The sequence below is a fragment of the Erpetoichthys calabaricus genome, chromosome 3, assembly GCF_900747795.2.
Source record: "Erpetoichthys calabaricus chromosome 3, fErpCal1.3, whole genome shotgun sequence".
Classification (NCBI taxonomy): domain Eukaryota; kingdom Metazoa; phylum Chordata; class Cladistia; order Polypteriformes; family Polypteridae; genus Erpetoichthys; species Erpetoichthys calabaricus.
Genome location: NC_041396.2, coordinates 191453474 through 191478384, shown reverse-complemented (window position 1 = coordinate 191478384; position 24911 = coordinate 191453474). Strand labels below are relative to the sequence as shown.

The window sequence follows — 24911 nt, the reverse complement described above, 5'->3', positions numbered from 1 at the left end:
TAATTCGTTGTCCAGAACGCTTCGACACTTTGAAACAGCAAATGGGAAAGCAAAAAAACGCAATACTTACACCACATCCAGTTATCTAATTCCACTTGTCATAGCAAGAGCGGAAAAGGTCTGTGCGTAAGCTCATCCTCGATCACTTGTCTGTTGTTGAATTCCTAAGTCTATATGGTCCTGTTCATGCTTCTTTATCTTCTTTTTTTCTTCTAGTGAACAATTTATGAAGGAGTATTTCATTAAAGAAATAACCAAATACTCTTTGATTTCAAGTTCCACTTGAAGTTAACATCTCCGTAAAGTCACGCTGATTCATCTGTAGCTATGGTAATAAAGGGTGCGAACTGTGAACCACTGACATGAACTTGAAATAGTGCGTTCACAATTGTCCAATTACATTAGATTAGAAAAACCTAAAACAATACTGCCAATAAATGTGGGAGTGTCCGGGACAAAGACAGCTCTATCCCTGAAACAATCTGAAAGCAATCAATTAAAGGGCAGCTTTGGGTCACCTGCTTGCCAAAAGATCAAAGCTTAACATAGACTGCCATCTGGCCAGCGCCCTTCACTCTGGAAATATAGTTACTCACACAGAAATTAAACAATTACAAGTCAGAACCAATTTTTAATGGATGTTGACATGTGCTGACACCAGGCACATTGTGCAAATAAATACATTTATTTCATGAGTAATACACATTACCTAATTTAAGTACAGTCTATATGATATTATGAGGGGGGTGTTGCCCTGGTGCCACACATTACAAACTGCCACTGCTCCTGAAGTAAATCATCACAATTCTTAGTAACACTCTGAATAATGGGGGTTGTGGTCGGAGGATGGGGATACATTCAGCGTTTGTTTCCTTATAGAACTTACCACATCATAACAAGTAATAATGGGAAATTCTGTCAAATTAGGCTTTCCCCTGCCTAAATCTGAGAAAACAGGAATAACCAGTGAAGCTTCATGACAAAGCAGTGCTCTTGGCATCAAGCCTGTTCTTCACTCCAGCATCCTGCTATGGACTGATGGGCAGCCTCATTCACTCAATTTTATTTTCTTAGTTCTAAAGAGACCCACTCACTTCTTTCTATTTTAATTTCAGCTTTGTGCCTCCCTGCTCTCCAGAGCTCATTCTCTCTCCTTTAAGGCCTTGTGGGTCCTGTCTGTTACATGCAGCTCTAACATCTACCTTCTCTCCTCAAAACATCCACCCATGTTTTTATCTGCTTAGTAAAGGGCCATGGCAGGAGCTCGAGTGTGTGAGGGACAGACTAACACTCAGCCAATTCAGAGTCCTCAATTAAGCTAGAGATACAGCACTCTACCTATGATCTGAGTGTTTCACATTGGAGTTTTGAGGCAGCAGTGCTAATCATTGCCAGGTACACTGCCATCTTTATAATATGACATGATCAGATACTAGTTTTGTGACCTTAATTCTGCAAGTGTCTCTTACATTTCTGAGTCAGCTCAATATGTCTTTACCTACTGCCTTCATGTAATCACTTGCTCTCTGATATTATGGGTAACAAAAAAAAATCAAAGCCATCTGCTTTGATGTGCACTACTAACAAATAAAATAAAACATAAATAAAACATGACAATTATTACAGTGTTTAGTTCTTTAAGTTATTTCTATTTGCTAATCTTATCTTTTTCTTGTGTAAATCAGTAAGACAAACCCAATCATAGTTAATTTTATGAAGGCAAACTTTGAACAAATGCCTTAAGAAATCTGCAGAGAAATAAACTGGGTGGACCTTTAAAGTGCAGAGATGGTAAAGGAACAAAGGGGAAGGTGTGCATACACACTTAACACAGCACAGGACAAGGTTACAACAAAATTCAAAAACAACAGGAAATGGAACAGATGTCATCAGTACATTAGTATGGCAATAAGAAAGAAAGACTGACATACAATGAAGCAACCTGGCCATCACCACAGTGAAAAAAAGAACACTGATCATATAAAATGACACCCTGGCACAATAAAGTCTTCTACTGTCGATTTTCTTTAACTTTAAATTACTAGTAGTGTCACCAGTAGACGCCAGTAATTCTTGTCTAACTTTATTCTTTTACTAAATTCTTGAATAAAAGCCTGACCTCTAATTGCTAATACTAGCCCTGTGAGAATTGGATATCACATGATCAAAAATTTTAAAATGACCCATTTCACACAGCCCTATTATTTGCCTCCTCCTTTGGTGCTTAATCACATTTCTCTATTCCTCACGAGTTGTCAATAAACCGATACTTCTCAGACATTTCTGAACTCCTTACATGTAACAATTTTGTGACATCCTAAAGTATAAAATGGCAGTCAGAATACTTGGCTACTACTTAGGAATAAAAGCCACAATTTGTCATTTCAGAAACTTTATTACTCTGAATTACAAGGTAGTAGAAAACATGTCATGATGTGTTTAGGAACAACCATATCATTTAAAATAAGAGACGTACACTATAGAGGAAAGGCGTCTTTCTTAAAGGAAGTGACTATGATATGTAAGGCAGGGCTTGCAGGACTAATGTCACTTGCATCTCAAAACATGGTGTGTTTTTGTGCTTTTTCATTAAGGATCTGAAGTGATTTTAAAGTGTTATACAGAAAATAGTTTTGATTTAAACAAAACTGCATCTGATTGCTAAAATCTTTTTTCATGCTGCTGGGAACTGTAATAAAACAGAATTGCTCACTAAAGAAGTTGGTAAAATAACCTGAAAAAAGGGTGTGTTCGAATGCCAGAGCAAAATGCATTCAAACTGGCATAAAAATGGCTAAAATATAAAAAATTTAGGCAGACTGAAATAACTAAAACACTAGGCATATACTATATTTCCCTGACATTAACCAATCATTTTTAATAATATGAAATCAGTTTTAGGTCAACAATTATAAAATGTTTTCTGTAATATACTCTTTAGGGGAAAATGTAAAAATAACAATATATTGATATCATCAGTTTATTTAAAAACGCACATACATGATTTGACTGCAAATAACCAAAAGCAGTATGAACCAAATGCCACAAAATTTCCCTTCATTAGAAATAATAATTTTCTAACATTTGTCTAAAACATAACAGAGAAATTTAAAAGTGTGAAACTCTCTTTTTTAAATCACATTTTAACCTGTACTTAAGGACAGACGCTTAGGGTAAAAAAGTGGCTTCTTTCCCAAGTTATTGCTACTAAACAAACAACTGCTCTAAATATTAGCTACTGCTCATTTATGTTGCTAATATTTGTTTCAGACTTCACCTATTTATTTGTCAAACTGTTTGAATTATTTGGAGATTTTAGGCATTAGTCTGTTGCCCTGTAATAAAACAAAAATGTATCTTTCAGGGGAGGAATTAAGTCATATTTCACAATCATTAGTATATAGTGCATCAAAAGTCAAGTATTCATTTGGTTCCAAAATGACTGATCTAAAGACATTCTGTGTTTATTTAGTTGCTTTCCTAATAAATCTAGTTCGAATAGGCAGTTGCTGACATCAAAGCATGTTTTAATGCCCATTTCCTGCTTCCAATTTTGATTAATATCAAAGTTAAAAAAGTAAAATCACTATTTCTGTAACCACAAGTTAATTCTATTTATGTTATTGTTTGTTAAAAAGTTAAAATGATAGCAGGTGATAAAATATCTGGAAAGGTTTTAGCAAAAATGATTTTTACAGTGTACTGTTACTACAGGCAAGTATGAGAAACAACCAATACTTTGGAATGTAAAGACAGGCAGTATTTTGGTTCAAACGCAAATCAAAGTATGTTTTTACCCGACGCTCCAAATGTGCTAGTATTTCCTTTCACCTCACAGTTCATCTTATTTAACTATATTATTATGTGTGAAATCTCTACTTTTTTCAATGATAAATGAATATGCAACTGAATTTCACTCAATAAGATGTACTTTTTGCTCTTTTTGCTTTTTTCATTAGGTCACACTTTTTTCGGTTTGGTCTCCTACATCTCTCATCAATACTGGGAATGCACTCATAATGCCAGACCTCCTCCATCTTGTCCACAGGATAAACAGCTTCTACATAGTGACGAATTAGTCGGAGGCGTACAGGATCTAACTGCTTTTTGTTACATGCACCAGAATGGTTGTACTGCAGTCTTAAGTTTTCTGAAGTAAATAACTCAGGAAAAAGTCTTACAAGAAGCCGAGCAGCAAAGTTTCCAACTGACAGGCTCTGCTGCACAATCTCTCTAATTTCTGTATTTGAAAGCTGATATACAGAAGGCACTGGGAAATCAGGAGAAGGAACATTCAACTCCTCAAGTGGTATTTTACAGAAGTCTTTTGTGCTTCTCTCTGGTGGTAGAGTGGGCCCTTCAAATTCTTCTCTGAATCGTTCTGGGTTCACATGATAATTAACAAGATCTCGATGTTCGGATTCTGGTACGTACACCTTGCGCTGTAGCTGGTAAGACCGCCTTTGCTCAGTATCCCGTCTGCGGCACCTCTCATCCAATTTGCCTACAAACTCTAAAGTCCACACCCTATCATTCTTTGCTCTGGGGTACAAAAGCTGCACATAATGTCTGATTAGTTTTATTCGCACTGGATCCAGCTGCTTTTTGCCCAAAGATCCACTACAGTTATAGTGTTTTCGTAGATTTTCGTAAGTGAAGAGCTCAGGAAATAACTGAACCAACAAGCGGGATGCAAAGTTGCCAATGGACAAGCTACATTCATAATTGTTTTTAATCTGCTCTTTTGACAGTATATACTCTGGTGCAACTTCAAAATCTGGAGGGGCCAACTGAAGTTTGTCAAAATCAATAGGAACAAGCCAAATCTTCTTAGATCTTCTTCCTGGCTTTTCAAATTCACAGCTATCTCCAACTTTGACAACAGAAACATCGTCAGGCAAACTGGATGAATCATAACTTTCGTCTCTGGTGTGCTCTGAACCACTTTCATTGTTCTGCATCCCTTCCAGTTCTTCATCCATTCTTTGAACACAAAGCTTAAACCAGTTCTCATCTTCTTGAACTTCTGGAAAGTAGATCTCCATATATTTTCGGATTATCTGAAGTCTCTGTGAATCAAGCACTTGCTTTCCTGGAGTACTGTAACAGGAATAAATCTCAGCTGTTTTGCCTTGCTCATGGAGCTCAGGAAAGAGTCGATGCATAAGGAAAACTGCAAAATCTCCAGGAGACGAGGCTTCATCCAGATAATCAACAACATCTTGAGCATCTAGAGCAAAGTCTGATGTTACACTGCTGTGAGATTCCAAAGGCAAATTCCCATCCTCCCCTTCTGTATTAATGTAATGACAACCCTGGCTTTGCTCTGGTTCATAACAATGAGCTGACACTGATGACTTTTTGCCCTGAGGTCCACTTTCCATATCTTTTTGTGCCAGAAATCTATTGAAGAAATCATTTATTTGAGGTAGACACTCTACCTGCCAGGCACTGTCATTTTTAACAAATGGATAACAAACTTCAACATAGTTGCGAATAAGCTGTAAGTGAAGTGAATTTAATTTCTTTTTGTTCATTATTCCACAAGAATTGCAATTTATGTTAAAATCTGTTGCTGTGAAGAGTTCTGGGAAAAGCTGTACTAATAACCTACATGCCAGATCCCCAGCTGAGGATGTCTGATCCATAAGTTGCTTCAGCTCTTCTGCGTTTAGCTGGTACTCAGGGGGTGGGCTGAATTCTGTGACCAGCTCAGCAGGATTGATACGTTTTTTGATTCGGGTGACTTCAAGTGAAAGCAAGTCTACTTTGCTATGAAGCTGAGTCATGCTGGAGTTTAGTGTGTTCAGAATAAAAAACATCCGCTCTATTAAGGAATATATATTTGAGTCACTTTCTGCGGTTGTTGTGCCCATAATTAAACCAGACTCTCTCCGGTTATGTTCACCTAGAGATTTCGTCATTATGAAACTGTTATAGTTCACTCTGTCTTGAACCTCTTGTAAAATATGCTGTTCCAATCCTGAAGCATTCTTCTTTTCTGTTATTTTGTGTGAAATACCATAGAGAGGTTTTCTGTAAGATGTTTTTGTTGTTTCATTTGAAGAATCATTTTCACAAGGTGGTGTTAAGGCTGAAAGTCTAGATTTGCTTGACTGTTCCTTGATTGTCTGATCATTGTGCAGCTCCTCTGCAGTGGTTTCATTAGAAAACATGTCCTATAAAATTAAAGAAATGTCAGTTAATCAAATCCATATTTATCTGAGACATTAAATGTCAAATTACAATATATGTCAACTCTGTAATCATTCTGCTGAATCTAGAATATCTGTTTTACATAGTTCTACTTAGTTTAGTGTCATCATTTATATTTTTATCTAGATCATTTAAATACATTAAAAAGAGAAGTTGTCCCAGTACTGATACCTATGAGACGCCACTTTTAATATACCCTAATTCAGAAAAAATTCTTTACTCTCTGGATTACGTTTATAACATATAATGATTGTAGTGTACAAGCCATTCCTGCTTCGTCATGTATTAGACAATTGCTTCTGTGTCTACAATATTTTGTGTGTTTCAATTTTTGCTGTGTCTTTCTCTTTACAACCTTTTGGATGATGGCTCATCACATTTTTACAAGGCAGACCAAAGCATTGACTATTAACCATGATGGCTAAGACAAAATAATATTGTAAACGTAGCAAAATATGTGCTCAGTGCCATGGCTCCAACTGCAGAGGTCAAAGCAAGTGAAGCCATGGCTTAGAGACAGAGAAGTAGTAGTAAAACTGATACACAATAAAGCATATATCCAAAGATGGAAGTAAACACAAGAGCTAGTTTTACTTCTACAACAGAAGACAATTATTTGGACTTAATAATAGCACAAAAATATTGTAAAAAAGCTGTGTCAACATTTAAACACAACATTTGTAACAAGCATGTTTTTGTTTCAGGTTATAAGAAAAGAAAATTAACTTTTTCAGTACTGTATCTTATCCTGTTAAAATGCTTGAAAGAATTAATAATACATAAACTATGACCACTGTAGCATGCTCCAGAAATGTTTATTATTAACCACTTTTCCTATGTTTTTACTCTGCTTGAAATTGTCTACATGAAATAGTAGAAAAAAAAGACAATTGGAAATGTATGTAAACTTACATCCTCTGTAACCTTCACTCTCTTTGTACTTATTGGGAAGTCTTGCTCATCAGCAGGATCATCTGCTCTAAGTTCAGTTTGTGCTCGTTTTCCATAGTTCTGCAGACTTGAGCATGGCTTGACCAGTTTATTAGTTTCATTTGTTTTACAAGCTGCTGAATCATCATTAGAGGTATCCCACACTTCTTTTTCTGTTTTAACACTTTCTTTCCCCCTTCTCTCTGTAAACATTTATACAAACGCAGTGTCAATGTTCAATTAAAACATCAAGCCAAGCAAGTTAATCATGGTGTATTTTACATAATTAAGAGTCCAGCTTTGGTCATCAGGTTGCCAAACTACATTACTCATCAAGGCTTCATTGCAAGAACATCATATTCAGCAATTATTGTGTAATTATCATGCACAGAAAACTAATTACATAACAGAAAACACAATTACACAGACTAATTTAAAATTATATATGATAGGTGAAATAAAGTACAGATAGGCAGTACAATTTTAAGTAGGACATACTTTAAACATTCATCAGAGCCAAATTCATAATGAAAATACAGACCAACTGAAAGTATACTTTTTGTTATTATTCAAGCATGCCTATCTAACCAATGAGACAATATAACAAGAGACTTTTTTTGCATCATCATCTGCAGGTGTGCATAAATTCAAAAAGCTGATCAAAGACTAGCTACAAAAGAGAACTTAACTGAGTTAGTCAGTCAGTTAGATTATTATAAAAAGGTACATTGTATTTTGGAGGACAATAAAGCATGATGAGTAGTAAAGGGCTGGATTTCAGTTTTAGAAACAAACACTTGTTGAGAATTCATCGAGTATTTTTTTGATATTTAGTTTTGACCTAACAATCACCACCAGATCGCCACCCTGATCTGAGATGCAAGCTGCAGCAAAGTAAATATACCCAGACCAAGTAGCCTCATTCAGAGATGTAAACACATTACTTTTTGACGTGTTTCAGATAAGCATAATATACAGAGTTCGTAGCTCATAATGAATAAGGATGGTACTAGTACTTGTTTCCTATTATTTCTATAAGCAAAATGATATTCTGTAGGCTTATTTTTTAATGACCATAAAAATAATAAAATAAATAATATCCCCTTAAATACTTATTTTTAACCTAATAAAACATACACACATACAATGTATCCATACCATATGTGGCATAAAAGGAAATATAATGTTTGTCATATTTACAAAACACAATTCTAATAAAATAAAATGATAATGAGAGGTTTATCAAGAAGATACAAGCCTAACATGTTTAACAAGTTTACAAGTAAAATAGACATACTTGTCTTTATAAACAATAGGCTTGTTAGCTAAAAAGTAACAAGGACAAATTCTGTTTTATCTGTTCTTTTTCTAGATCTTCTAATTCAAAATGTGAACTGCTTTTAATTAAAAGATTAAATAAAAAAATTAACTCATCAAATTAGCTTGTCTTTTAATTTCTACAGAAGATTCCCATCTCTTTCTATGTGGTCCCTTTTCGTTCACATCAAGTTCAGTGGGACAACATATACTTCCTCTCCAAGTAAGGGATGACTTTTCAGATTATTTTTTTTTTCTTAGTTTACTTTTACACTTTTTTTTAACCTCCATAGCATTACATTTTTTCTTGAAAAAACATGTAAAAAGGATTGCATTTTTTGGCTTGAAAAATTACATATTTATTAAATCTGATCTTATTACTGTAAAATGTGAAAAACACCAAAAGCACAAAGTTAGAAGTGTAGAAAGTATAATAATTATACAAATAATAATATTAATGAATAATACTAATGATACAAATAATGCTAATACTGTATATACTGTCAAAATGTGTTTAGTGTGGTATATCTTGAAGCAAGATGAAATACACAAGGTAACATTACAGTTGAGACAACAGTAGCATGATTCCTTGTGGATTTTCTTTCCAGACTGATCAGCTTTTGAACAGCACACTACACATGTGTGACTGACACAAGCATCACTTTTGGATTTATCAGAATCACTTTCGATTTCACTGTTCGTTTCAATTTCACTGCCTGAAGATAGATTCACTTCATCATCACTGCTCGTATCACACTTGGGCTGCTTACAAACATTTCTTACGAGATGCTATTATGAGGCTAGAAGACATGTCTGTACCTTTACCTGGGTAATGCTGGAGCCTGTTCATTATGTAAGACATGCTTATGCAGTTTCCAGAGCAATGCTTGGCATTAACGCTGTTGGCACTTTTACAGGCCGAGTAATCCTTGGGTCTTACACTTATGTGAGCCAAGTCTTACAGTTGGTTGAGTGACGGTCAGGAGTAATGCTTTTAGCACTGGTTTTACAGCCCGAGTGATGCTTGGGTCTAATGCTAAGGAGGTTAATGTAAAAGACATATATTTCAGTTATCTCTCCTAAAATTGGTCTGGTTGTTCTTAATATACAGGAAGTATTCTAGCATCAAAACCACAAGTGCTACCATAATACTTTGCATAAAGGAACACTACAACTTCATTACTGTAAAGCTTTGAAAAGTAGATGCTGAAAGAAAACCTGTTTTCTTCTTAGATTGGCCAATTTACAGATTACAGATTATGTCATTTGGAGTGAGGATCGGTTTCCAATCGATAGAAGCATCACTAGTTTCAAGGGAAATGGTTTTTTTTTGCTAAAATACATAGATTAAGATGTGTACAGAAAATTTAATAAGGTAAAAAAACAAAACAAACAAAAAAACGCACAAATCAGCTGCACCAGATAGATGACACTTCACTTCGCATTCTTAAAACTTCTGCAGATCAGTTAACCTTGTATTTAAAGTCATTTTCAGCATTTCACTGCCACTGTATATTGTACTTGTGTTCTTAAAATCACCAAAGTGGACACATTTGAATGACTAACATAAATTGGCTCATATTTTTGTAGGCTGATGATTGCTCTTATTGAAACTTCTGTTGTAGGCTTCCTAGACCAAATTCTACTATTTGATACACAAGTCAATCATTAGGTTGCATTGTGCAGGTCCTACTTAGATTGCGATGCTATTCAATGACTATAGCTCTGGTTTTAGCCCAATTGTCCCTTCTAAGATGGATTTTAAACCTAGATATTTGAGTCTGAATAAAGCCAGGGGAGCGATTTCACGTAGACAATTCACAGGTCGTTCCAAACTAAGGAAGTAATTAGAGTCTGATTATATTTTTATTCACTCAGTTTTATGGGACTGTTTGTACTTTCACATTAAATTGATTTTCTACAAATATTTTCATTCCTGAATGATCTACACTGTCTTTTATACTTTCACTACTATTACTTCTCTAGAAGAGGGATCATTAGTACAGATGATAAAATGTACTCACTTTCATCACAGTAAATTACAGGTAATGTCAGCAAAAACATTAGAAGACCAAAAAGGACAGAAACAAAACTGACATATAAATAAAACTCTATACAGAGATCCATCAACCACAAACTGTACAAATAACAACAACAACAACAACATTTATTTATATAGCACATTTTCATACAAAAAGTAGCTCAAAGTGCTTTACATAATGAAGAGAAGAAAAATAAAAGACAAAATAAGAAATTAAAATAAGACAACATTAATTAACATAGAATTGACAATAGAATAGAAATGACAATAGAAGTTCTGCAAAAAACTCAAATTGTATTTCTCTATTTATTTTATAAATAATACAAAGAAAACAGGAAATCTACAATATGTCAATTCACTCCAAATTATGACATAATTCTGGTATATGTATTATAAGAAATGCAGATGCCTTGACCTAAACACTAATACCTACCTTTAATCTTCATCTTCTACTTGTTTTTGATACAGTATACCCATTTACATGTATTATGCTACAAGATTTTGTTAAAAAGCCACTACCTATTTTTATTGTTAATGTGTCTTATTGCCAGTTCATAGTCAAACAGGGAAAACTGTTTATTACCAGTATGCAAGCATTTGAAACTTCATAGCCTCCGATGGCAAATTTGATGCTCTGTTATTTATGGTACAGTGTTTTTATTTAGGAGGTGAACAAATGAACAACTGACATTATAACAACCCATTAAGGACACAAGACAGGATATAAAACACTTTGAAAGTTGAAAACTTAAAATACACAAAACCTTCAATGAACAATGAGAACTGACTTCAAAATTCAGATCAAGAAAACAAGCACCACCATTTCTTTTTTTCTTTCTTTTTTTTTAATATGGTGCTTCTAGTGCTTCTATCAGGAAAAGCAGAGAGTACCAGCTCAGAAAAGAAAAGGTATGAAAAGAAATTTTGTTTCAGTAATTTAACATGTACTGTCCAGGAAAATTGTGGCTGCATAGTGAACAGCTCTGTTTCTCCAGACTCCTCTACGTGAATCATGCACAGTTTGTGTATATTGTGTGTTCTTTCCAAGTTATTGTGGGCTGTCCTTTCTCACTTGAAAGCCATATGATTTTAAATTGGACACATTGCTATTTAATATTAGGCAGTTCAAAGCCTATATGTTTTCTTGGACAGCAGGTGCCTGCAAGGCTCACAATTTATATTGTATTTAATTTGGTACGTTACTATTTTGTCAGATAAAATGTCGCCATGAATGAATTGATACAGACAAGACATTAACATGTGTTTATATAAGAACTTGGGTAGATAAAAGTTGCAAAAAAACACACATATCCAGAGAATTCAGTTTTCTTATAGTTTTAAAGTTTCACTTTCTATAACAGCGCCTACCCATGCACACCAGCAATTTATAAAGACAAGTGTTAAGAAAATCAAAATGACAAAAAATGTTATGTTCCACAAAATCTTTTTTTTTTTTAATTAAAGTCAAAAACATTCCATACATGCAAGTCAAGTTTAACAAAACTAGGTTTGAAACAAATTGACCCCCAGAAAATCAAAACACCACCTTTCCCTAACTAGTAATGCAGGAGCACCCAAAGAATTAATGAACATCTACAAGAATTGTAGATACACTATAGGCAGCTGTGTTCCTTTCATCAGATTGTCCGGCCCAGTACTGACTCAGCTGCAGAATGGCCAATAGGGGGGAGGCGGTTTGCTGGCTGAGGTCTCCAGGACTCTGGCTGTGGTTCTACAATTAACTGATGGACACATATTGTTATTTTCATTTATGTTAATTAGTTTCTGATTTGTTTTGATGTAACAAATATATATCCTTATATGTGATAGTTCTGTATTTAGTGAGTGGCATAATCTATTCTTGAATTTTGCCTTGAGAGTTTTCACAGTGCTCTGCACCTGCACTTGGTGAGGAGTGCTGTACAAGAACAAAGTAGTTTGTACTAGTATTTTTCTGAGGTGGCAATGATAGATTGGCCATCTAGCTCTGTGAAGAGGATTACTCATGTTCTTTTTTGTGTATTGTATTTATCCCATTTTTTGATACCCATTGCACACCCAACCTATCAGGAAAGGGGTGTCTCTCTTTGAATTGCCTTTCCCAAGATTTCTTCCATTTCTTTTCCCTATAAGTATTTTTTTTATTTGTTTTTGTTAGTGAGTCAAGGCTGGGGGCTATCAAAAAACGGTCTGTTAAGGCCCACTGAGGCATTCCTTGTGTGAGTCTAGGCTAAAGAAGAAATACATTTTTGTTGCAATGGCTGGATCTTTACCAGAAACTGGAATATGATACCACTGAGTCATTTTTTATAAAAGAGTCAGAGGTCAGGCATAAGGCATATACTAGTGCAGCGATTATGCAACTTAAAATTCAGCGTCATGAACAATGCGACTATTACATAACAATGGACACTTTTGGGGATCTTGAGAATTTTGACCTGCTGATCTCAAAAATCCTCTTGTGTATTGTTTTATTGCATTTGTCCATTTTTATGACTACAACTGGAACATTGGTAGTTTGAAAGATGTGGCACTTCAGCTTGGATATATCAAGTACAGTGAATTGGACAGTAATGCTAAAGTGTGTAATTATATTACAAAGAACTGTCCATTTCAGGGTAGTAATGTGCGGCACATAAACCACTTGTCGACTCAACATATATAGTTTTTTCTCTTTTTTGCAAAAAAATTTCAACTGATGAAAAATTTTGAGAAAACAAAGAACAAGGAAGGTGAAGAATTTCAATATTTGACATAAATGATTCTCAAAATAACTGATGCCAAGATTAAACAAGGCATTTTTGTTAGCCCAAAAATCAAACAAGTCATTGGCGATAAGTGGTTCGAAGACCTGGTAGTAAGTGCCTGAGGAAACTGTACAGAAAGCTTTCCAGGATGTTATCAACAATTTTCGTAACAGGTAAAAGCACCAAACTACATCCAGCTGATTGACAACATTCTTTAAGCATACAAAACCATGAAGTGCAACTTGTTGTGAAAGATTGATCTTTCACATCCACATTTAGGCTTCGCTGCTAATCCTGGTACTGTCAGTGACAAAATATGATGAAAGATTTTACTAGGACATTGTTATAATGGAAAAACAGAATTCATCAATGATGTTCAACTATTGATGGGTATTCAGGCAAGAAGACAGCAAACTGTTTTAAGCTCAATTGAACATATGAAATGTTTCAGCAATATCAAATGATTAAACACATTATATTCAATAAAAGTTAATTTCATGTTTTTTTTTTAAATTTCTCTACAAAAAAAGTCAATCTGAAATGATATTTGTGTTCGGCTTGATGTTGTCTATCATAGTCAACAAAATATTTCAGAATGCAAAACATTTCAAAAACTTTTGTTGTGCAGTTTAATTAGTGCAGTTTGTGAATTTGTGATAATACATTTGACAATTGGATTTCTTGATAAGCATTATATTATCCAAAACAAGTACATTACAGGTACAAAATGCAGATACAGTTACTGGACATGAAAAGTTGTACAATGTATTAAATGAGGCATGATGATAAGAACTGTGTTCTTTGGTGACGTCCTGCATATTTTGTACTCACACATGCATACTCCTGGTAACAAACCATTTCCAGGATGAGTCAAGACTCCTTTACATCTACATTATACCATTTAAATATCTTGAGCAAATGTGAAAAAGTGTCTTGTAATGGAGAAGGACTTAAGCAACTGTTTTTACATTCAGACTACTCACAAATACACAAATTTTCCAACCAGATATAACCTTTTGTAAGTATTTTGCCAAAACAAACCTTTTCTCTCTATTACACATTAAAAGTATGTAGTAGTTTTGAATCTGGTATGATATTTAAAGAAAGAGCAACACAAAGCATTATATTGTAAAATGAGGAACTATGAAATAATCTATTAGTCATTCAAGATAGTAAAATATAAACTTCTAATTCACTACCTCACCATCCCATATTGTGCTATGTTTACAGTTTAAAAATGTGAACCTTCCATAATGATACAAAGAAAGTTTTTCTTACCTTGGTCGGACAATTCACCTTCTGAATCTGTTGAGTATTCAGGCAGGTTCATATTCTAGAACAGAGAAAAACATAAGCTATTAAGGAACTTGTCATAGTAGTTACTTTATAAACCCATAAAATACACATCAGTGATTAGAAAAGACTGTATCCACTTTCAGAAATAAGACACACCCAAGTTAAAAGTAAGTCAAAAACCAGTAGTAATCACTGCGTTCCATTAACTCTAAACCAATAGCTTTAAGTTGTCACCAACTGCTTAATAAAGGAAGGTGTAATTTTGTTCAGTCCAAATAGTTCCATATATTTTTTTCAAGATGAATTATACTTTGGTTAACTGGTTCTTGCTAAGACAACTGAACCTTAAGAAAACCAAGGCCAACTTTTATATAAACATGCTGGATGAAACCAGGAAGAACTTTGAATAAGCACCGTTTCAGCTGTAACATTTTCATTTTTTTTCTTACTAATTTTGTACATTTAGAATTACACAATTTATTAATATAATCAAAAACAGCTATAATAAAACTGAATAACATTTGACAAAAAAAAAAACAGTGCTGAACTTTACTTGGATTTTTTTATACCTGTAAAAACCCAAGCACAAGAAATTTAAAAAAATATCGCTTGTCATATGCACTATTAAGATGAATATTATTAGTTTTAAAAAAATTGAAAAGAAATGTCATAATCTCTTGCAAGTCCCATCAGATATGCTATATTTTTATCAATATATAGAGTATGCAGTTCAAAATGTTGTTTCACCACTCTATAGAATTAAAGCAAAACACAGTAGAAAATTATCATAAAAAAAGATATTAACTATACATTTGCTTGTTTACATTACACTTTCTTTCATCTTTTCTCAGATTCTAGTTTGCTTTCAAACAAATATTAAGCAGTACCCTGCTGCCTTGCTTAATATCACTGCCATTTCCTTGGACCCTGCTTTGTTTATGCACTTTCATTCAGAATGCCAAATAAGGAACTGCATGACCATTTAGCCCCAATCATGCCAAACTATTACTTTATGTAAAGTCCTTTGCTCCCTACTCCAGGATATCATCATGCTAGATTTTTGGTTCTTGCTCTTAGTTTGCTTTGATGATTTTTTTTTTCATATTCTTAATATGCTAATTTTGTGCTTGTTTCACTTTTTACGCTAGGTAATGGGGAAGGAGCATTCAGAGACAATCTTGTTGGAAAGTAGCATATCAACAAATAATTTAAATCAATGCAACTCTCAAACTATAAGCTAAGCAGTGGTGTAACAAAAGCCTCCTTAAAGTTTTGTGTAAGAACACAAAAACCATTAGCCTCAAAAATAAACAATAAATTGAACCAGCCTATCAAATCTAAGTACCTAATGCAATTACTTGATAAATTAATAATAGATTGTGAGGCTTTTGCTAAACTACCTCTACTAGGTATATCTCGGAGATCATTTCCTCAATGTTGTTTCTTGATGAATGTGATTCATCACAGTATGAGAGGCAGGAAATTATAGAACACATGTAAAGCACCATTATTTTTCACTCCTTGTGTATAATGTCTAAACAAATTAATCCAAAAGAGCACTATGCAAAACAGCTAACAACATTAAGCAACTGAGGCAAACAGCTCAACATACTTTGAAGTATTAAAATACTAACCAAAAAATGTTTATCAAATGCATATGGAAAAGATCTTCTAAAAATATTCAGACACAAACCATTCATTTTTAACTCATTTGTGATGGGGCTCTAAACACTCCTGATACAAAACAAAATACCATTATTTTTCACAATGCCCAGAATGACAAGAAGGAAGATGAATGCAACATTAATGAATTCTTTACCCCTAAAACTGAGTACTGGAATAAGTAGGTTTGAAAAATGAATGACAAAATGTCCTGTGATAAAATATTTTACACTAGGTACTGTTGTATATAGAACAATTAAATGTTAAAATGTACACTATTTAAATTAAAAATGGACATTCCGAGACCAAAAACTTCTAATATGTCTCTCAGCTGTCTTTAAAAAAAATTATAATAATAATAATTATAAGCTCAAACCTGAATGGGAAAAAAACAACACAAAACACTCTTGTCAATGTGCCTCCTTTGTTCTAATGTTGGCATGTCCTCCGTTATCCTAATAATCTCCTCAAGTACATTCGTTTTCTCTTATACATTTATCCGTCTATCTTTCTGTCTATCAGCATAAACCCCAGAAGTTATTTCAGCGTATAAGGAAACAGAACATTCACCAAAAGTAACTAATAGACAATGCATTCTTATGAGATGGACATTAACATATTCAAAAAAATTACTTAAGGAAGAAACTTGAAAATGGCAAACTACTCCTTACAGTCTAAAAAAAAACATAAACAGACTTCTCAAGATTCATAACAAACTGAAGAAAGTCAATGCATGTAGCTTATGAACACATGTATGACAGATACTGTAAAATCCATCCATCCATTAGTAGAAATTGCTTCTTCCATTACAGTGGCACAAGGGGGCTGAAACTATCCCAGCAGCATTAGTCTTAAGGTGGGAACTGGCTCTTAACAGTGTATCAGTCCCTCACAAGGCACACCCACTCATATTGGGCCATGTTAGCAACATCATTAAACATACCATACCTAATATACCCTCACAGGAAAAGAGGAGGAAATGAAACGCTACAAAATCGGCAACTAGATTAGGGATCAAGCAGCAGCTAACAACTTTGCCATTGTGTAACAGCATAATAAAATTAATAGGTTAATAAAATTAACTAAATAATTAATCATTTTAGAATTCACTACAATTTAATAAACAAAAAGGTGTCTCTACTTTACATGTTACATTAAAAACAAAAATGGCCAGCACTAGTTTAGTTGTATTCGGCATACTGCTTCTGTAATGTTCCTATAATAATAACAAGGCTAAAACATATGGTCAGGTAATCCCTATGGTATCTAGATATCATGATTGGTAAAATTCATAACCGTGACTCCACCTTGAATTGCTACAGTTTACAGTGTTACCTAAACTATACTCAGAAGGTTTTTTTTATTCATGTCAATGTATTCATCTAATTACCCTTCTTATTCAGCCACTTTTGAATTCAAACATTCTTAGAAATACTCTCCTTTTCTTACAATACAGTATAAAACAATTCTTAACTATGTTCTGCAATTTTCTATAACAATGCTGTATTTGTCTGTTACAGTTCACCATCACACAAACTTCTCTCTAATGTGTCAAAATTCTGACACATAAAAGGTACACACTTGTGTATGTAACAATGAATGCTTTTCAGGAAGGAACAATAACATTCTCACCCATAGCTCACTGTCAGAAACGTATTACTTAAAACTTACAAATAAGTGATTCAAGTTGGACAGACTTTTAGAATTACAAACCAAATCATCCATTTTCTGACACACTACAGTACAGTGTGGTGTACTAATTAAAACTTGAAACCTTAATATATAGGAAACCAGTAGAAATTTGAACTATTATTTTTCAGAATATATAAACTACAAAATCGGTTGACTGCAAACATTGGCCACTGAAGAATATAGCTATCCATTAATTAAATAGTCCACATCTATGGTCACAAGAAGCCACAGTCAAGTATGATGCACAAACCCACTTTGGACAGAACCAGTCCATTGCAAAGACACACCACGCCACCTTTTCCAGTAAAGGGTTACATGGAACCAAAGTTTACAATGAAGAAAGGAGGAAAAGGCAGAATGATGACAACTCTGAATGGGATGCATTTTGAATTGCTAAAAACAAAGAAAAAGAATCAAAACAAGATGTACTGATCCTCCATCATCCTGACCACAGTGTAAAATTCAAAACCTTTATTCACAAAACTCTTGTGCCTTTCAGATTTACCATACAGACAATCCACAACCAAATATTCTGGTTCAAAACATACCTCACTGTTCTTTCTTTTTTCAGTTCCACACATATATTCATTTATTTTAACACGAAAAGTCCTATTTTAGAACAGCAAAAGATTACATTCCCTGTTTTTGATGGATCACTTCTGCTTACTTTTCTATTTATTTTTGGCTTTATTTTATATTGGGCTCAAGTCCCTCCTCACCCACCATAAACTGTACAGTGAGCACAAATTAAATTGATTTGCTTTATAATGGTGAATAATAATATTTTATAATAATGAGTACATTTTGGGTATGTTTTTACTGACACATTTTGCTGGTAATATATTTAATTATTATTTTTACTTTTTGAATGGACTGTCAGTGCTGATTTGTGGGTGGAAAAGTGGCTAGTGACGATGTCTCTCGCTTCAAAATTCTGTTTGCAATTTCTAGCCTGGCCTATGCAGAATTAGCATGTCCTTGCAGAACTTCCATTCATTTTCCATAGGTACTCCAATTTCCTCCAACATTGTAAAGACATGTTTGTTATGATTATTGGCATCTCTAAAATGTCCCATATACGAGAGAACATAAACATGACCTGTGGAGATCTGATGTCCTTACCAGTTTTGGGTTCTACCTTACTTCTGAAAATCTTGGAAGAAGCTTCAAGTAATAATGTAAGTTTATTCCTGTTTTCTACCATTTTCCAGCCTTATATAGTACATGATACACTAAACTATAAATTAGTCCACTATGTAACTGTGTGAGACAAACAAAACTTCTGGCTTGTTGCACTGCTACTGGAATAGACTTTAGCTACTCATAAATCACGGATGAAAAATTGTGGTTCACACAGCAGATGGATAATATGCCTTTTTTATGGTGAATGAAAATTAGTTTGAATAAATGTAGATAACTAGTGTGATCAATGTTGAAAATTCTTTACTGATCATATAAGTAGTATAAAGAAATACATCTGGAGACAAGTTAATACATAAGGTTGAATGTGTGTTATGCTAATCCATACTAGAATCTCCAGTATCTCTCCAATATCTCTGCCACATTACGCACAGATTCCCCATTTGTACAGGGGAAGGCTATCGGCTTTGTTTCGCCTCACAGTTTTTACCAATGAAAAACTTTATTTAGTTCCTGCATGTATGCTTTATTGAGGAAATGCCCTTATGAAATATGTTTGAAACTTGGCATAGATACGCAAAGTTGCTCCCCACTGAAGGTTTAGTCAGTGAAAAGTGGCTTTGGATCAACCTTTTTTTGCCTTGAGGAATTGATGATTGCATCTGCACTTTATTACACCTCACGAATGTCTGGGTACCCTGCTAGTAAATTATAAGAATAGCAGTGGGTATTAAATTTAAATGCCAATGTTTATTAAGAAACAGAATTGTCAGATAAAAAGATTTTAAATAAGTGCATCATAACATTAGTCAGAGTCTCACTTCTGGTCTGTACTTTAAGCATTTTTCCCTTGTTCTCTGGGTTTTCTGGCTTTCCTCTCACATCCCAAAGACTTTCAGTTTAAGCTTTAGGCGGTCTAGCTGAGCTTAGTACTGTTGGTGGAAGACAAGGTTAACTGATAACTTTAAGAAAGTATGGGTCTTCATGTGCAAGGTCCCCACAATGAACTTACACACTTGACCATGGCTGGTTGAGTCTAATATTGTTAGAATATCCTTAGGCCCATATTAATATATAACTGACTGGAGCAAGTATACACAATCTCTGAGTTGAATTAATGACCATACTGTATTAAATAAGATGAATAAAACAAGACAATTAAACAGTACAAACAAGTATGGCTGCACCGTGTATATAAGATTCAGAGCAAAGCCTTTACTTACAAATGCTTTATCCTCACTATACAGGCTATTATGTTTAAATCCAAAATTATCCATTGTTATTGAAAAACACAACAGAGAGACAAAAACAAAATATATCATGCTCACCAATGTTTATTAAGAAACAGAACAGACAGATGAACAAATGAAAAATTAGTACTAAGGTATAATATGACAAACTGCTTTTTGGCACAACTGTTATTCATCGTCTGCATTACGATGTGAAGGTGAAAGCTGTTGGTGTACAACACAGATATCACAGTACGTGAAAGTTGGTTGGGACTGCATTTTAAGTGTTTTGCACACACAATTTAGTAAGTTGCAACCTTGGATGAATATAGCAAATCGCAACATTATTTAAAAAAGGCACCATTGCATCAACGGGCTTGTTTTCAAATCAAGGTCTACTGGGACCAAAAAACCACAAACGTATCAATGTACTGGAACAGTTCCATCCATCCATCCATTATCCAACCCGCTGAATCCGAACACAGGGTCACGGGGGTCTGCTGGAGCCAATCCCAGCCAACACAGAGCACAAAGCAGGAACCAATCCCGGGCAGGGTGCCAACCCACCGCAGGACACACACAAACACACCAAGCACACACTAGGGACAATTTAGAATCGCCAATCCACCTAACCTGCATGTCTTTGGACTGTGGGAGGAAACCAGAGCGCCCGGAGGAAACCCACGCAGACACGGGGAGAACATGCAAACTCCACGCAGGGAGGACCCGAGAAGCGAACCCAGGTCCCCAGGTCTCCCAACTGCGAGGCAGCAGCACTACCCACTGCGCTACCATGCCGCCCTGGAACAGTTCTCATAATATAAACAAATGCTACAGGGAGCAACAAGCTACAATTAACTGCAGTCCTCATGAGCCTCTGATGCGAGAGCAAGTGCTCCAAACATTGATAGATCTTTCATTAATACTGATTCAGAAACGGAGGTAGATTATAGTGAGGTGAAATTATATAGTACTGGATCACATCTTAGATTAGGACCTCTCACTTTAAGTTATGTACAAGTCACATTATCGTTTCAAAAGATCAGTCACTGCACAATTAATTATACTGGCATATTGTTTATTTGTGCACACTGTCTTGTCTTACCTGTGCTGTATGTAGACTGTGAACCCTGAACTTTGTCATTTCATCTCTCTGTATACTTGTATATAGTTGAGATAACAATAAAGTTTATGTATTTTTAGTAGAAGTGGCTACTGCAACGTGTTACTCATTGGCTGTTCAAATCACTTTTTATACAGCTTTCAGCTAATTCACAATGCTACTGAAACAATAAGAACCAGAAAGTACAAACTCATAATACCAGTTCTCTGGTCCTTGCACTGGCTCCCAGTTAACCTTAGGGCTGATTTCAAAATCTTCCTTTCAACAAATAAAGTCTTAAATGGCCAAAGCCCTGCTTACTTAACTGAACTTATTATTACTTACAAACCAGTGTGCACATTAAGATCTCAAGATGTCGGTATACTGTTTCTAAGGATTAATAAAATAGCAGGGGGAGCATTTAGTTATAGCATCCTGAAGATGAGGAATGAACTGCCTGCTAATATAAGAGATGCAAGTTCAGTCTCAGCTTTTAAATCCAGGCTGAAGACTCTGTCATTTAGGCTAGCATATCCTGACTAGAGCTGAGGATTAGCTATACATTCTGTATCTGTTTGTTAGGGGAATAAGCACATGCAAAATGAAACTCGCACTCTCCAGAAGCTCAAGACAGACACGCAGTGGCCTGGGCATGTGAACTGAGCTCTATTCTGTTTTTAAACTCTTCTCTGTATTTCAATGTGGTACTTGGTGTCACTGATCTAATGCCAAGTTCTTCTCTTGTTGTGGAAAAGCCATCTCAGATAAAGGAGCATGGGAATGGACAGATTCACTCATCAGTTTGGATGCCTCAGCACAGATTCTAGAGCAGAATAAAGGAGTGGGCATGTGGCTATTTGGATGAGATCTCCAGGACTTTTACTCTTACAGTATAACTTTCATCTCCTACATTGTCAACTGGTCATATAATTAAACAATTAATGAACAAATGTTGTTGGTTTTCATTTATGTTAATCTATTTATACTTTGTTTTCTTTCTGTGTGCTTTAACAACTCTATCTTTATATGTACTAATTCTGTATTCGGTAATTAGTATAATTGATAATTTACATTTTTGAGAATATATCACAGCACTGTGCGCCTGCACTCCGTGAAGAGTGCTATACAAAAATAAATTGAATTCTATTGTACTTTGACATGGTATGGCTGTCCCTGGTAATTGAGGGTGTTCAACTGCAGGGGATGCTGTCATAGCAGAAAGGTCTCAGAGCTTTATGCAGAGTGCTGGCATTCTGATTTTTCTTAAAAGAAAATATAATCTTACAACTTCTTTTTAGATCCAGTCAGGACACACAGATAATGGATCATTACAACATTCAAACAAGAAATAAAAGGATAGCCATTTCTGAGGACATGTTTGATGTTAGTTAAGAAAAAACAAAAGAATGTGGATGGTTTTGCTCTGCAGTAACTTTATATTATAGGTTGAAAGGATTTATTTTCACATAACAGAGTGCAGGGAAATTCTTAAGTTGCACATGGTAATCAACATACAATACGTTTTATTTAATGCAGGGAAAATACAGTAATCATAAATACGTGTTTTAATTAAAAAAAAAACTACAAACACATTAAAACTGGTGTATGTCCATAATGATTTATATTTATTTTACCATCATTTGATATATGAGAGTTTAATAATAGGTAACACTAAACATGCAATACATTTATGAAAATTTCATATCATGAGTATTGCATCGTTAAGTCTGAATTGCAATACGATATCGTGGGCTAAGCTATTGTCTCATGCCTAATCATAACTTTATCCAGTGTCTTCCTTCTGGTCTGTACTGAAAACATTATAACTGTATTTCCGGAGTTTACAAAACAAAAAACTTTTTCATGTTACTGATTTTAGAAAAGAGAAGCGAACATAATCATTCGCATCGCGCTATTTGTTGCTGAAAGGCCCATCTCAATCCCGCCCCACTGCTGCGGAGTAACAGCCAAATGCAGCTGGCCAAATAGCCAGCCTCTCCTGAGGCGCGCGCGATTCCAGGCGGGTACTCCATTTGAGCCGAGCGCGCCCTACGTGAGGACGTGCCTGCGTTCTGTGCGTCGGGGTCTGGGCTGCTTCCGGCGATTCGAGCGCACAGCGCAAGGCCGGTCGAGCGGCCAGCCAGCCGCGGCCCGGGTGCGCTGGCCACGGCTTCACGTCATGAGCGCGTTCTGTTCTCCCGTCACCGCACTGCCTGCGAAACGCAGAACTGCAGGTCTTATTCTTGCTTAATATCAGTTTGCAGTAGCACGAGATGAGGCGCTGTGACTCCACTTGGTGAAATCAAAACTCTCCCGATACTTCCTTGTTCTTCACGGCGTGTTAGGAGCCCACGAAGCGGAATAACTGCATATTAATAATAAGTGCCAATACTAGGGAGGGAGCCGCCAAAACGCGATAGGCTGCACGCCGAGTAGACGCACTTTAAAAATGCACAAATATGAGAGCGGCGTGGCTCCACGAAGCACGGGCGCAGTCCGAATGGCTTTGCGGCGCGTCACGCACAGGGGACACCTTTGCAGACGACTTTTTTTTTTTTGTACACCCCCCTTCCCCTCATCATTCCCGGTGCACTTCTTATTCGGTGCGCGATTATTTCTACTTTCTTCTGCCGACAGAGCGACTTTGTAAAAATATGACTGGCCACATAAACCTACCGCTTCGAGCCCCGCGCTTGCTGCGTGGTGTCCGTGTTCCTGTCCGCCGTGTTTTTCTGCAGCGCGTGCCCTCCCGCGTGACGCGACGCGACGTGACGCTGCATGTCTGCTGTGTCATTTCCGCACAGCTGTGGGTGTCTGTGGGGAGCTCGGTGTGTGTGGAAAGATTTCGCAGGGAGGGGAAAGGGAGGCAGTCGTGTGAGATGCGCTATTTTCAGTCTGCTTTTAACTGGCCAGCCACGCCGGCAGATTCGAAGTTGAAAGAAGACAGGACACCACCAGTTTGGCCTTCCAAAAGTAAGCACATGCAAAATGAAACGCGCCCTCTCCAGAAGCTCGAGACAGACACGCAGAGGCCCGGGCGTGTGAACTGCACGTTTGGAAAGGAGGTGGGTCTCGGGGAAAAAAAAAGAATGTTTTTTGGATTACAGGCATACATAAAGAAATAATGTGGACAGTGGTGTAGCAAAACGATAATAAAATGGATACAGGTAAAATTAAATAAAAAGTTTAAAAGTAAAAATACTTTTGGCAGACTTGGTTAACCCATAGGGAGATTTGATTGTTATCAGATAATATACAAACATTCAATGTTATTATTTGTCACATACACAATCGTGCAATACAGTGGAAGTGATATGTGGTTTTGGTAAAAACAGTACCCTCACTAAGCATAAAAACAAATATAATAGTATACAAGTTAAATGCAAAAATCTTAGCCTTGATATAATAAGCATAAAGTTTAGATGTGGTATAAAGTGACTTAATTGGTGTAACTTAAAAGCTTAAAAGTTATAGCTTGAGTTGCACAGAACATAATGAGAGAAGATCATTCAGTCCATCAGGCTTGTCTGTTTATAATA

The 24911-nt window shown here is 35.6% G+C and overlaps 1 protein-coding gene across 1 annotated transcript; it reads right to left on the bottom strand.

The window, feature by feature from the left end:
* Window positions 1–2974: 2974 nt before the first annotated feature.
* bend3 (BEN domain containing 3) lies at window positions 2975–24534 on the bottom strand. The gene is made up of 4 exons (XM_028797630.2): window positions 24049–24534; window positions 14530–14584; window positions 7129–7349; window positions 2975–6179 (listed from the first exon to the last, which is right to left on the bottom strand). Exons 2-4 carry the CDS (start codon window positions 14579–14581, stop codon window positions 3918–3920), a joined length of 2535 nt encoding a protein of 844 aa, XP_028653463.2. The 5' UTR covers window positions 14582–14584; window positions 24049–24534; the 3' UTR covers window positions 2975–3917.
* Between the last annotated feature and the right edge of the window lie 377 nt (window positions 24535–24911).

Excerpts from the sequence above, each read along its gene's own strand:
- bend3 (XM_028797630.2), bottom strand. The coding sequence starts at position 14,581 with ATGAACCTGCCTGAATACTCAACAGATTCAGAAGGTGAATTGTCCGAC. Across the intron at positions 7,350-14,529 it reads AGGTGAATTGTCCGACCAAG|AGAGAAGGGGGAAAGAAAGT; the intron begins GTAAGAAAAACT and ends AAATGTTTACAG. Across the intron at positions 6,180-7,128 it reads GAGTGAAGGTTACAGAGGAT|GACATGTTTTCTAATGAAAC; the intron begins GTAAGTTTACAT and ends TTAATTTTATAG.